Source organism: Natator depressus, chromosome 8 (genome assembly GCF_965152275.1).
Source record: "Natator depressus isolate rNatDep1 chromosome 8, rNatDep2.hap1, whole genome shotgun sequence".
NCBI classification, from domain to species: domain Eukaryota; kingdom Metazoa; phylum Chordata; order Testudines; family Cheloniidae; genus Natator; species Natator depressus.
In genome coordinates this window covers 29,114,082-29,128,476 of record NC_134241.1, presented here as the reverse complement: position 1 = coordinate 29,128,476, position 14,395 = coordinate 29,114,082, and the positions used below count along the sequence as shown (strand labels likewise).

Here is a 14,395-nt window from a genome sequence, read left to right as displayed (position 1 = left end):
GCAAAGTGCTGGGCCAGGCATCCTGCGGCTCTTGTTGAAAGTTTGCTGGGAGTGTTTAACTGTAAGTTGTGCAAGAGAAGATCTAGAGGAGGTAGATACACGTTAGTGCCTACAAACCTTCATCGTCCCTTTGATTCTTGATTCCTGTTCCATGTGTTTGGACTCGAAATGGCCTCCTCCCATGTGTGTAAGAAACAGAACTGGTCGAAATACACTTCTGAGAAATTTCAAAGCAGTTTCTATTCCAGGGTTTGCAATGGTTACATTTTGTCTAGTCTACACATTTTTAACCGTTTTTTTAATGAAGAAACCCTGTTTCTAGTAACAAATTGTGACTACCTTATCAACCAGCTCTACTTAGAGGGGACACTGAAAGTACTGGGCCAACTGAAATGGGCTTTTTTTTTATATTTTCCATCTCTTACTCACACTCCATGATACTCTTTCCTATCCCACAGCAGCAGAAGTTTCTAATTAAAAATGCTTCATGATAAGTCCCACTGAGCTGCTTTTGGTCTGGTGGGAATGAAGCCCAGTTCTGCACTAACAGGACACAACCTTGTTTTCTTGCCAATTCCTGAAGCTGTGCAGGCTTCAGAATACAAACACATCTCTTTTTTTTTAATTTTCTTTTTCATATTAAATGGAAGGTGAGAGAATTTTTGAGTCAGTAAGCGCTGGATATTAAATTGGGTGAATGTACACCAAATATACACCACAGCTCCTTATTCAAGTGCCATCCTGTATCATAACCAGCTTTACATTTAAATGTCTTTGGATCTCTTTTAAATAGGAGGATGTTGCATGCAGAACCATAAAATGATATGAGCAATCCTCATCATTCTTCTTTGTCTTCTTGATGTCAATGGGAGAGCTCATGGGGGTAAGGGCTTCAGAATGAGATGTGCAAACTACTGAAGTTGGTTCGGCATTTGTGATTGAAAGAATATATTATGGTTCTAGTGAGCTTGCAAGTTCTGAGGGGAGAGAATCACTCTTTTCTTATGCAGGTGCAGTACTTGAGCCCCAGTGCAACAAAAAACTGAAGCACATGCTTTGTGTATGTTCATCCTTATTCAGGAAAGCGCTGAGGCACATGCTTAGGCATTTCATAATCCTGCACTAAGTATTGCTTGGCAGCTAGTTGCCACCCTCTGACCACACCAGGAGGTGCTATCTAGCTTAGAGTAGGAGTCTGGGAATTGGACATCTTTGGTTCCATCCCCTGGTTCTGCCACGGACATATTGTGTGACCTGGGGCAAGGCCTTTATTCTCTCTCTGTTTCAGTTAACCACTTAGTTAAATGAACAGAATAAATAGCTACATCCCAGGAGTTGTAATTTATACACCTTTATCACTTGATCTGAAGAGCTAAGCACTGAATTTCAATTGCATTTCGAAGTATTAAAATTCATGGAAGAATCGAGGTCAGTTAAGTTTATTAAACTCTGATTAAGGCTAATATATCTAGAAGCCAGATCATTACTGGAATACAAAATTAAGCATTTTTCTACAACTTCTTATTTTAGTTTTAAAACATTTACCTCTTTAAAAGGTAGTAATACAAATGACTGAGTAATAGTAGTGGAAAACTGAAGCTCCAGTTGCTTGAGATGCCAACTTAACATACAATCACAATCTTAATATAATATTCCTTCTCCTTTCCTGGGTGTGTGAGCAGCAGTGAAATAGCTAATAGGGTTAACGTTTAAATTAGATCCGTTAGATTAAGCATTAACCTTCTTTAATTAATAGAGGTTATTTGCACCTCTTGTTTCAAGCTGTCTGCAGAATCAGGTAGATATTGCTGCACTGGTTTACTATTGTGATAGCCTTAAAAAGGTGACACAACCATGAAGATTAGAGATTTAGCAAAGCTAAGATTCTGAATCACAAGATAGCAGCCACCAGGAAAATAGCACCCATTTGCTGGACCACTGCACACTATCCCGATTTAAGCTCTGGTCAGAATTACTAGTTCTTTTGCACGCTATTTCCAGGCAGTAAGGAGGAGTGTATCAGGAGTGAAATATTTAGCTTGTGGCTGTAACTTTACTGTGGGGCTCTCCATGTAGATTTGGCAAATAGAAGGCTTGCAAGGTAGAGGCTGAGGCAAGCTAAGGGTGTCATTTAGTGCTAAGAGTCAAAGCACATGCTGAGCTGACTGAGCACGCTACACACAGGAGGTATGAAAAATATACAAAATGACATGCTACGGAGGGTCACTGTGACTGCCAGCTAGTAAATCTTGCTAGTTTTGCGTTTTCCTTGGGTCAGCTTCTGGAGACATGGTGTTGAACAAAATCCAATCTCTGAGCAGCCCAAGCTTTGTGCTAGAGATGGAGGCAAGTGAGCTAATGAAAATCCCAGACTGTTCTTCAGTGGGGGTTTCCCTCAGAAGAATTACATTTTGCCCATTACCAAAATGCTTGCTTGGGTACTTCACCTTGTTCTGACATATATTGTGCTAAGGGTTTTTAAAAGCATTTTCAATCAGGGCACAATCCTGCAAGGTGCTGAGCACCCTTGATTCCCATTTAAGTCACAGGAGTGTCTTGACACCTTGCAGGATCAAGCTCCACATTCCAATATCTAGTCCTGATCCTGTAGTTCTAAGCACCCTTTGACACCAGTGGGTGTTGTGGGTACTTAACATCTTAGGATCAGGTGCTTAAACCTGGCTGCACTGTTTAAAGAAAAAAAGCCATATGATCCATCTCTATCACGGCATCAATGAAGGCTCCTCATGGGAAGCTTCCTCCTAAGCTATTTTCTGTCACAAACACGTTGCACTTTACTTACAGATTGAATTATGTTCAGTGAATTCAGTTTGCCTACTTATTTTCAGATATTGCCAGCATACTTTGGACCACGTTGACCTTTAGGGCCATGTCATTTGACTCACCAGGCCCCACCTTGAGTTTCAATTTCTCAAGTATTGGCTATTTGCTAATCACAAAATAGCTCCAGACATGGTCATGTCCAGGCTCTTGTGTTCATTTGGTCAATGGCATATTTCGAGTGTGTTTGCTGCATTTTAGTGGTGGGCGAAATGGTCCTTGCACTCTCTCATCCCTAAGAGACTGACATCTGTTTTGGCTCATCTGCCAAATAAGGGCATGGTCAAGTTTTCAGACAGAGGATACAATTCTTAGTAATATATCTGTTACCTCAAAATAGCTACTGCTAATGCACCCTTAAATGGAGGAACAAGACATTGGAAGAAGTCCAGCTTGACAGTAGCCCAGAGCGTAGCAGTCTACACTTCGTGAGCATGCAGGGAGACAGAAAGTTCTGTGCCTCATTCACTGGTAATGTGATGTCATTTCACATACATCAAGTGGCCATCTAATGTACGAACAAAATACAAGCTTGTGTCGCTGCTACTCGCAAATACCAAGACATGGGGTACAGAAAGCTGCAGGTCTAGAGCACAATGAAAGGTGGAATTGCCCTTCTCTCCAATCACTTTTCTCCCTCCCCATGGCATGAGGAAGGATATTATATAGTTGTCTTGAACTGGCTGAGACCCAGGGATAAGGAGGTGATGGGGAATTGTCATATTGCCTTGGGTTTACAACTTGTCGAACTTAATAACATCAAGAACCACTAGCTAAGCAAGTTCCCTGTCTAACTGCCAAGACTTTCTTTGGGGTTGAGAGGGAGCAAAGCTAACTCGGTCTAATTTACTCCAACAACTATATCACCAATGACTTATTTGAGCTGTGAGGCAGCAAAGAGGTGCCAACCAAACATAGTTCTGAACATCAGTGTGGGGTCTGAGTCAAACTGAAATGCATGACTTCTGAAAAATGTTCCTATTTATATTTATGATTAACTTGCTATCAGTGCAGGCTTCTTCCTCTTTTCATTGTTTTCACTCTAGTTGGCAGGCACAGGCACTCAGATGAGTGCCTTGGGGAAACCATATGGATGAAGAAGGATTTCTTTCTCTGGAAGAGGCTCCTTACTCATCCATTAAGGAGGTGATACAGGAATATCCCCATAAATCCCTGCCAAGTGCTGACTAAACTGTTCAGTAATGAGTGCTTCATGTCATCTACATCTGAGCATGACTTTGCTAACTCTAAGCAATCTTTATGTGCCAACCTATATCAAAAAAAATTATTCACTGCTTCCGGCTGGGATTTTGGATACAATTTCACTATATGTGTAAACATCTAAAGTCCTAAAAATGGGTCAACATTAAGGTTAGCCTGGGTTCTTTGCTCTTATACAGCTGCATTAGCTCTAGCTTGCTATACCCCAGCAGAGTCATGCTGAAGTTCAGTTCCAAAAACATAGATTTGATCTTTTTTAACACAGTATTCTGCAAAGCCAGTTCATTCAAAGGCTAATAACCCTATTTCAAGGACTCACTGACAAGAAGTACTGTTTGTGACAGAAATATAGCTATTTGGGGGATCATTATACCTTACAGTATAGGATATTGAATGATAACCCTTTGTAGTTGGGTCTGGCAATAATCAAATTGCTTTCACCACTGGAATCAGCCCTTTAGGTTAATATTCTGTTGAATCCTTTCTGACAAGGCCTTATATTTTCCACATGTTTTACAGGAAAGCCTTTTTAATGTCCATTCACTCTAACACCTCTTGATGGCACAAAGTTGGCCAACCACAGCACATAACATTAACTTATGATTCTGACTTGAAGCTGCGAAATTTGTGTACTGTTCTGTACTCTCAAGCCTAAACTCCTGATATTAAATGCCCTGTGCAGCTCTTTGAAAGCTTCCATTTGGGAAAAATGTGACAGCTATGCAATCCCACTGGCTTTATACAGACTGATTAGCAGAATTTTGTCCTAATTGACTGTAATGAAATTTGTGTAGCTGAACCCTCTGTAACTATGTACACCTACGGGTAAATATCAACTTTGTAACAAATGGTCACTGGTACAACGAGCCTAGGTTCTAGCTCTCCATTTCTAAGGTGAAGTGGTCTTAGTTTTAGACTTCCTCCCTGGCGTTGCCTACATCTCTTAAGTGTTTGTAGGTTGTGGTTCAAGGCCATGTTACCATAGTATGATACACTCCCATACCAGGAAAATGGCTTTAGGGGCTTCAGAAACTGTAGTTAATAACATAATATTGGAGTTATTACTAGTCCATTATAGAGAGTTTTGGCAAATACCAATTCAGTAAGGGGAAAACACACAAGATTATGTCCTTCATGAAAAAGCTGGTAAACTATACCTACCCCATTCCCCCAAAATGTATTCAACCTCCCTCACCAATCTTTGTTGGAAACAGACACTGGTTATAATAGGACTGGGATCTGAACATTCATAATTATACCCCTCCTTTAGATATGGGCCAAAACGTAACCTCCTGATCTTTGGGAGAAAGTTCAGATGAGAATGTGTGGGCAAAAGCAGGGGTGGTTTTGTTCTGGATCCTAAATGTTTTCTATATTATCCTAATTTAGTATCTGCATGAGATCTGAGAGGAGGAGGAAAATGGTGCCACTTCTCTGCTTGGCAGGCCTGTATTGTAATCTACACAGATGCAAGAGAATGTGATAAATTATATACACGTACCAATAAAGTTGTCATGCACATAAATTGATCTTACAAACCAGGAGACTTCAAAGGCAAACTAATATGTTTTTATAAACAAAGCTATTTATTAGCAATACAAAACCTGGCTGTTATGCCCATGAATCAGTATATGCAAAGTAAACTAGCAGATATGTGAGGCATAGTTGAATTTTGGCTTGCCTACTATCTCAGAAGCAAAACTGCTGCTTTGACTCTCTTTGGAAGCCAATACTCGCTCTTGTTTATGTACTCTGGAAGAGTTTACTTTTGCTTCTAAAGTCTTTGTTCCAGTTAAAACACCTGTTTAACAGTTAATCACTACCGCAACACAAATTCCTTTAAACATGAAGATGAACAAAGTGAATACTTTTGTATATAGCACTTAGTTACAAGGGAGAATGCATTTCCCCTATGAGCATTACCTAATGGGTAGGAAAAACATTCCGGAGTCCAGAGCAGTAGACAGAATTTATTCTAGTTTAAACTGAACTAGTGTTCTGCTTTTTTGTACTTGGGTAAATCTCTTGCAGTAGAGTAAATTGAAGTAACTCCACTAAAGTCAATGGAGTTAGTCTAGTTTAACGTCAGTATAAATAAGAGCAGAATTCAGTCCAATATGCCAAAAGTTCTAGATACTGTTAATTGCTGCACTCAAGAAACCACTTACAGTACAGAACATCTTTATTGAATCTACACATTTATGAATGAGATTATAAATGCTTATGTGCCGGTAGGTGGAGCTCTGAATATTACCTGTCAATTTTTCTAAATGGAGATTAAGCAAAGTAAATCCCTCATAGTATCCGTTACAAAAATTTCTATACATAAATGCATGTATAGCTGTATAATCTAATGGACAATCCAAACACAAAGGCAGAGAGAACTAACTGAGGAATTCAGAATTGTTCCATTGATTTAAAGTTAAAACAAAACTTGGATCTGAAGGAGAGGAGTGCCTTTACTATCGCTTACCTAGACCTTCACACTTTGCTATCCTAAATTATAGTCATTCTAAAATCCACTGTTTACCCATTTTAACCCACATGTCTGTACCAATATGGAAGACATCTTTATAACTGTTCCCCATAGAATTGTTATGGCAAAATTGGAAAGGGTTTATAAAAATGACAGCTCAGCTAAATTGACTTAATTCGAGTGTATCAAAAAGCTGCAGCAGAAAATTATCTTCCAGAATATGGACAACAGGATCATGAATGCTGAATCTTTCTGCCAATATTGATTCTTTGTCAATAGGCCCCTTCACTACTATATTCTCTACTTAACTCTCCATCCTCTGTTAGTTATTATGATCATTTTAGGAGAGCCAATATACATCTTGACACTTGAATTCCACCTCCACGCAAAATTCCATCTTAATAAAATGGAATTTTTGACCAAATAAGGAGTTTATAATTGGGACAATAGTCAGTGAAAGCTGGCAAAATTAATATGCATTGGCTAGTGCATATCCACAAGCGCCTACTGGATGTAATGGCTGACTTTACTGACTGGGCGGGGGAGTTAGGTTAATTGCATTCTAACTCTTTTTAAAAGGAAAAAGTGCACCTTTTGTTATCAGATAATGGCCGGGGCTCTAGAGCACAGGTATTTTCTGGTCTATTGAAATGCGTGATGGCCAAGTCAAAGGATGAAGTGAATAGTGAATAAACACTGATTTCCCAATGAATGTGGGCTAATCAAACTCCCTGTAGTAAGGTCATAGGCTTATAAAGATTTGCATGAAATCCTGAGTTATAAAACAATTTTTTTAAAAGCCAGTATGATTAAATTAATAAATAGTTTGCATTTCTATAATACCTTCCATCCTGTATGCCTTGCTAATGATTGAGCACTACATTCCCTACTCTGTGCTAACTTTGTGCTAAAACTCTAGAGAGAGAGCTTAGGGCTGTAAGGCACAGCACCAAAATGATTGCTACACCTTCCTCCAGTAGTTACAGATTTCTTTTTGCTGGGAACAATACCTACTGGAGACACGGATTCAATAACGTGTCTCCCATCTTAATCAGGATTGCAGCTTCAGTAAATCTCACACACATACACACACACACACACACACACATTGCTTGCTACCACGCCATGGGCCAGACACCATGTTTCACCTCTCAGACATGTTACAGGGACAGGCAGGCCAAGAGGAGGGTAGAGTAAAAGAGCCTTTACGACACCTTTTATACCTCCAGGATTCTGGGCTGGTTAGAAGGCAGGTGTGGTTCCCTGTGGAAATTAGTAAGATCCTTCTAGCTCTCAGTGATCTTCTCGGCAGCCCAGAAAAGCCAGTGTACTTGCCCCCTTATCTTAAGTGTTTTTCCTGTCAACCCTGTCAGTTTTACAGGAAAGAATCCAGTAATTTGTCCTGGTTTGGTTTAGCAAATTCCTTTAGACTGGCAATTTGAAGGAGGCTGGTGTTATACCCATCTTACAAATGGGTACAAAGAGGTGAATTGACCTCAAGCTTAGGCTACAAGTCACTATCTGAGCCAGGAAGAGATCTCTAAAGTCCTACCCCCAATCTCACCATTAGGCCACATTCCCTTCAACCAACCCCCAGCTTGAAACTCATACAAACTATAAAACATCCAGATAATAGGGAAACTTTCTATGCAACATTTCCAACCCAAAATATTTTAGGTTATTAGAATACATATTTAATAACATCAGCTTAGTTACAGGCAAAGGTTTTTTATGACTCTTTACATTGATATTAAAGTAACATGAAAACTATCTTACTTGGATTTATATCTGACTAGCAGGGTAGCTGCAAAAGCTCTCCAAGCTCTACTTTGGTTGCCCCATAACTATTGCAAAACTAACGTGTTCATATGTCGTTCTTAGCCTCAGACATTTTTGTGCCATACAATGGGGGAACTGGACTTTCCTGCTCTCTCAATTATAGGAAGTGAACATAAGAGACATGTCCAATGTAACTTTATTTTTTAGTTTCACCACATTGCTGGAGTTCTGCTTTTCAGATTTCAAGGGGATTAGTCATTCTCCTTGCCTACTGCTGGAGTCCTATGGGGTTGTCAACTCATGGGCTTCAGTGCTAGGTAGAGCAGAGATGCCACCCTGCACTGGCAGGATCTATCAGTTTTAGAGAAGGTGAAATTAGTCATCTTTCCTCTTGTCAGGTTTCAACATCACCAGGGTTTGGCCTTGAGAACACCCAGAAGAAACAAAGATACAAGGCCACATCCAAATGCAGCAATGGTCTTGGTGAGAATTATGTGTTGGCTGATTGAATTTTCTGACTTAATAGGTCTAGCATATGCAGTCACATTCTCCCTATGTTCAGTGGGCTTTATGCTTGTGGCCCCTACCAATTCTGCTACATGCTGAACTTTTCTCCAACAGAATCACCAGCAGAGGCCCTCAGTTTTTCAAACTCTGGTAATACTCAATTTATGGGTAAAGTTGTACCAGCTGCAGGAATAGAAACAGTGGATTTTTAACATAAACATTTATGGTAAATACTAGTAAAGTTCTACCTCATATCACTTCCCCATTAAATACTTTCCTTTTGAGGCAAGATTTATTTCCAAGCTGCTTCATCAACACTCAGTTAGAACTTGGGATATGCCCTTTGTATAGTGCTGCTTCTGATATAAGGCTAATATACCGATGCCCATGTGAAGTACATGTTTCAGAATGCACAGCTTCACATAGTGGATGCATATGCTGTATTACTTCCAAAGCAGGTTTTTAAAAGGCTATTTATGTGGAGATAATCTACGCCTGGATGTGTTTAATAATGCAAGTCTGTGCAACTGCACATGCATCTTTGGGTGAAAACTGCTGTCTATCATCCCTGAGAGCTATTCTATTGTTCTAAACCAGTGGTTCTCAAACTTTTGTAGTGGTGACCCTTTTCACACAGCAAGCCTCTGAGTGTGACCCACATTATAAATTAAAAACACTTTTTTTTATATTTAACACTATTATAAATGCTGGCGGTGAAGCGGGATTTGGGGTGGAGGCTGACAGCTCGCGACCCCCCCAGGTCATAACCTCACGACCCCTGAGCGGTCCCAACGCCCAGTTTGAGAACCCCTGTTCTAAACCCTTGGGCAGGCTCAAATGGCTCAAACAAACCCTCAGCAGACATGCTTCCTCTTCCACTCTCCTCCTCCTGGAAATTATCCCTGTCCAGAGCCCAGGATGGGCAGGACTGGGCCAGAAACAGCTTTTTCTAGACAAGTGATACAGCTATAAGGAACACTCTTGTGCTTTCAGTGTTAGATGTAGTTTAGATACTTTTCAAAGGTTTTATGGCTCCTTCTGAACTCTGTGCAGTTAGGCTCTTGATAGGAATGGATACAAGAAATAGTTACCAATTAAAACAGAGCCTCAGAGCTATTTTAGGAGTGTTTTTCTGTACTATATCACATGCAATGTATGTGACACTGGGGTGAGTTGTGGAAGTTTTGTTGCTCTCTTCTGGGATGAGCCGCTTAACTCATGAGCAACATCACCATTCATGAGTAATATAGCCATCCCAAATGCATGCCAATAAAACTTGTCCAGGATATATTCTAGCTACCTATGTCAGTATAAAACTAAAAGTTGACCAGATTCTGCTCAGCAACACTAATAGCAACTAGGGTTATTCTGGTCTTACTGAGAACCGATTTGATCACTTTTATATTACCAGGTTAATTGCTTGTGAAAAGTGCCAAGTGACATGGAAACTGAGATGCAAACAGGGCTGAAGGCAGATTAACTCCAGAAAAGGTCAATTACAGGGCAAGTTTCCTCACCACTTCAACCCTGTCCTTGAGGGACCCCATTTTACTAGTTCAGTCTCCAGGGCAGAGTCTATCCTTTTTGGCAATCTGGTCCAGTGGTTTCTAAATGGGATTCTAAATGGGAACTTGACAGACCCAGATTCAATTTCCTGCTCTTCCACAGTCTGCCTGTATGATCATGGACAAGCCACCTAGTCTCTCTGTTCCTTCATTCCCCATCTGTAAAATGGGCATAAATATCACTTCCCTACCTCAAGGGCCTATGGTGAGGAACTCAGGCACTGCTGCCCTAGCAGGAGATGCTGTTACATAAACTTCACGTTCTTTTCCTTAGCAAATATTCAATCTTTGAAAGATCTTGTGGGTGTTAGTTTTGCTATGCAAGGTTGTGGGTTGAGGGAGCTGTGCAAGTAGCAGCAAAGTCAATCCTTGGGCAATGGCAGAGACAGTTGCTCCCTGGGTATCAGGCACTGTTATTTGGCTGAGCTTCTTGAAAGAAGGGTTTCCTGCAAGCTGTTTGTGACTACCTCTGCTCCAGGACTGGTGTATGTGTGTAAATAAAACAAGTTACAGTTAAACAAGTTACACTTAAAATATACCCAAAAGCTGTGTGGCTGAAAAGCCTACTTGCAAGGCCCTGGACACCTGCTACCACTCATCAGAGGAGCAATAAGTATCTTAGATACTAGATAATGGAGGCCATTAAGTACCTTTAGATAGTAGTTGTGTGAGAAGCAGTATTGCTCTAGGTAGGTAAGTAGGGTAATTAATTAATCAGAACTTTAGGGCCTGATCCAAAGTCCTTTGAAGTCAATGAGAATCTTTTAATCAGGCCCTCAGTGAGGTTGAGCTGATACTAGAGGAGAAACTTCCCATTATGAAATTGGGGAGACTGGACTCTTCGTTTCAAATAGTTAAAAAAAAAGGCAGCCCAAATAAACAATTGCAACATAGTGAAGAAAACTGCAGGCACGAGCACTACCATGCACATATAACATAAAAAGCAACTACAAGAAGGAATCTGGAAATGAGGAGGCAGTTCCCCATACAGTTAATGCAAAGAAGCTGGAAACTCAAGGTACATTGCATTGTCTAACATTTCATTCCTGTTTCCAAGTGACGCCTTGTTGCCTAACTTGTTATTTATTGCTTTGCATGGCAGACCATCAAGTCTGTTTATAAAATGTGGCTGCTGAGATGCAGAACTGCATTTTGCTCTGAGGCACGGAGGACCCAAGTGGGCTGCTATTTCCTTTACAGCACTGCCTGACCCCAGATTGTTTGGAAGGAGGGCTCTCTCTCTCTCTTTCTCATTCCAAGAGGGGTGTTAACAAATTACATGCAGACTTTTCCTAGAGAGTAACTTTTCCTGTCCAGTCTAAGAAGAGAAAGCTGGGAGAACTGAGTTCTCAGTCTGCTGGGTTTTTTTTTTCAGGCTGTTGGATCTTAATGGGCTAATATTGCCTCTGTGGATTTGTTAGCCGGGATGGCATACCCAGGGAAATCTCATTTGAGGAGATCCTTCAGTGAGCATATCAAGGACTCAACCAACAAAGCATGGGATGTGTTCTGGAAGAGCGTGAGAGAAAAACGCTTATCAGGTCAGTCACAGGGGATACTTAATTCTTATTCAAACTGATGCAAAATAAGCGGTGGAAGTGGCAGAAAATGAAAATGTATGTGCCCCTATTCCAGTGGAAGAGGCACCTTAAAATTATGTGTTGCACTGGTATGTCATTGTAGAAGGTTAGGTGGTAATGGCCCTATAGCCCTGGCTGTTGCTTTTTCACCTATGTGACTGAGTAGATGTCTTAGATTGATATTCAGCATGGGCATCAATTTGCAGAATCTCAAGTACTCTGCCTGAGTTTCTGCCTCTCAATATTTAAACTGCTTGTCCTTTTGCTGAAGTTTTGAAGATACTTTACTGATTTGGAGGCATTGGCATATCAGACTCTTATAGTCATAATTGTCAAGAAATGTGTATGTTAATTCACAATGAGGAGTTTCCCAAGCACCAAGAAACTGCTTGGAATCAACTGTGCTGTGGTTTTATAATCTCTGATGAACTGATCTCTACACATGACATAGGCATTCAGCATTTATTCGTGTCAGACAAGTATGTAATAAGAGTAGTTGCATAATCTGGAATTCTGTCAGATGTTATATTGCAAAATCTCTTACATCCTATTTTCTGTGCACAGCCTCTAAATGATTACTTGATAATGCAGAGGCATGTTGAATTCTGACACTCTAAACGGGGAGTGGGAGTCACACAGTAAAATAAAATCAATGCTTGTAAAGTATACTCTATATAACGCCTCTTCAAAGAACACTGCTGTTATTAGAAAGCATTATTTTTAAGAAAGGGAGCCTGACTTTTGGGTTACCAACCTGACAGTCTATAGCAATAAAACATGCATGATTGTTTAGAGGACGTAAATTATATTAGGTAGACAAATAGGGCAAGTTTCTCCCAGAACTTTGACTTCGAAGTTGTCAGGTTTGAAGTAAAAGTTCTATGTAAACACAGATGATATGAAGCTAATCCTCTCCAGAGCTCTCTTCTTGGACTGTAAAATCGAGGAATGGGACATGGTGATATTTTTCACAATCAATCCAGCATTATAAGGCAATGTTAAGGTTGTTTTTATGGCAATTGGCCCAATTTCTAATTGCATGGTGCAAAAAATCCCTCTTACTCAGCTTTGACTCTCCCCTGACTGCAGTGGATGTTAATTTGTGTATGGACTGAATAAGAGCCTCCAGATTTAGTCCCTTGTTAGGGTTCTGAGTCACAAATTTAATCTCTTCTAGTCAGTTTCTGTGGACCTGCACTAACTCTCTCAAGAGCAGTCCAGACAGAACAAGTGTGAAGGCAGCCAGAGTAAATGACAAAGGGAAGCTTGACTAAAATTAGTAATAAGGCAAACATGGCTACTTTTAATTCCTTAAATCTGGGAATTGCATCAGTAAGAGTAGCATTCAGGTAAATGAACGAAACATGCAATAAAGGATCAGAAGATTAGTAAGACAAACTGGAACTCTCATTGGGCTTATTTCTCACAACATCACAAACCCAATATTAGGAGAGCTATTATAACCTTCAGTCGTTAGGGAGGGAGCTGAATTAAAAGCCTGGATCAAAACCTGTGGGAAAGATCAGAAATGACAAATCTGAGCTTTGCAGCCAGCCCTTATCCTTACACATAGTTGGAGGTTGTTTGGATCTGGCCATTAAAAGTTCATATCTGGGGCTGAATTTAGGAGCTCTGAAGCCAATGGCATTACATCAGTCCACATCAGCAGAGGATTTGATCCATTGTCCTTTGGTTGCACATCCTGCAAATGATGACATAAATATCTGCTCATTCTACATACAGTGGAAGCACCACTGTGCTACACAACTATATCTTCACAATATAACACTGTGTTGCTCTGTTAGAGTTAGATGGCTGTCTTGAAGGATATAAGTAATGGTACAAGGAGGTGTGATTCTAGTGCAGGTAGGCATACCTGCTCTAGGTTTAATCTCGCTGGCGTGGATAAAAGCAGTAGTGAGAATGTGGCGATGTGGCCTAACCACCCTAGTACAACCCCACTAGAGACTCTGGGTATGTACTTGGGTTGCTTGTCCGTGCCACCACATCTTCTCTGCTATTGTTACCTGTGCTAGCTAGATCAAAACTAGTCTGGGTATGTCTGCGAGCACTGCAATCACACTTTCATTTATGGTGTAGATGTACCCTTAGAAAATAATCAGAGGGAGTGTTTAAGTGCCAAGCACCTCTCAGGAACAGGCTCATGGTCAAACTCCCATTGAAAGCCTGTCTGATCCTACACCTTGCAGGAATCCTACCTTACCGCCTGACCTCTACATTCGGTTCCCTTCTGGAATCATGTGAAAAATCCTCTTACATTTCTCATGTGAAAAAATATTCCTGTGGGTTTTTTTGGCCAAAAATGGGAAATTCTCAACCCTCTCACACACAAACCCATTGCACTGCTCAGAGAAAGGTTGCTTTCCTGTCTGGACAGGACCAAAATCCTGACATTTACATTTACT

The 14,395-nt window shown here is 40.5% G+C and overlaps 1 protein-coding gene across 1 annotated transcript in view; it reads left to right on the top strand.

Moving 5' to 3' along the window:
* The first annotated feature begins 11,646 nt into the window (after positions 1-11,646).
* LOC141992067 (rho GTPase-activating protein 7-like) overlaps positions 11,647-14,395 on the top strand; it is a 154,418-nt gene continuing 151,669 nt past the window's right edge. Inside the window, exon 1 of the mRNA XM_074960672.1 lies at positions 11,647-11,930. Within this exon, the coding sequence (XP_074816773.1) occupies positions 11,816-11,930 (115 nt within the window). The 5' untranslated portion in view covers positions 11,647-11,815. The remainder of the gene's footprint in view (positions 11,931-14,395) is intronic.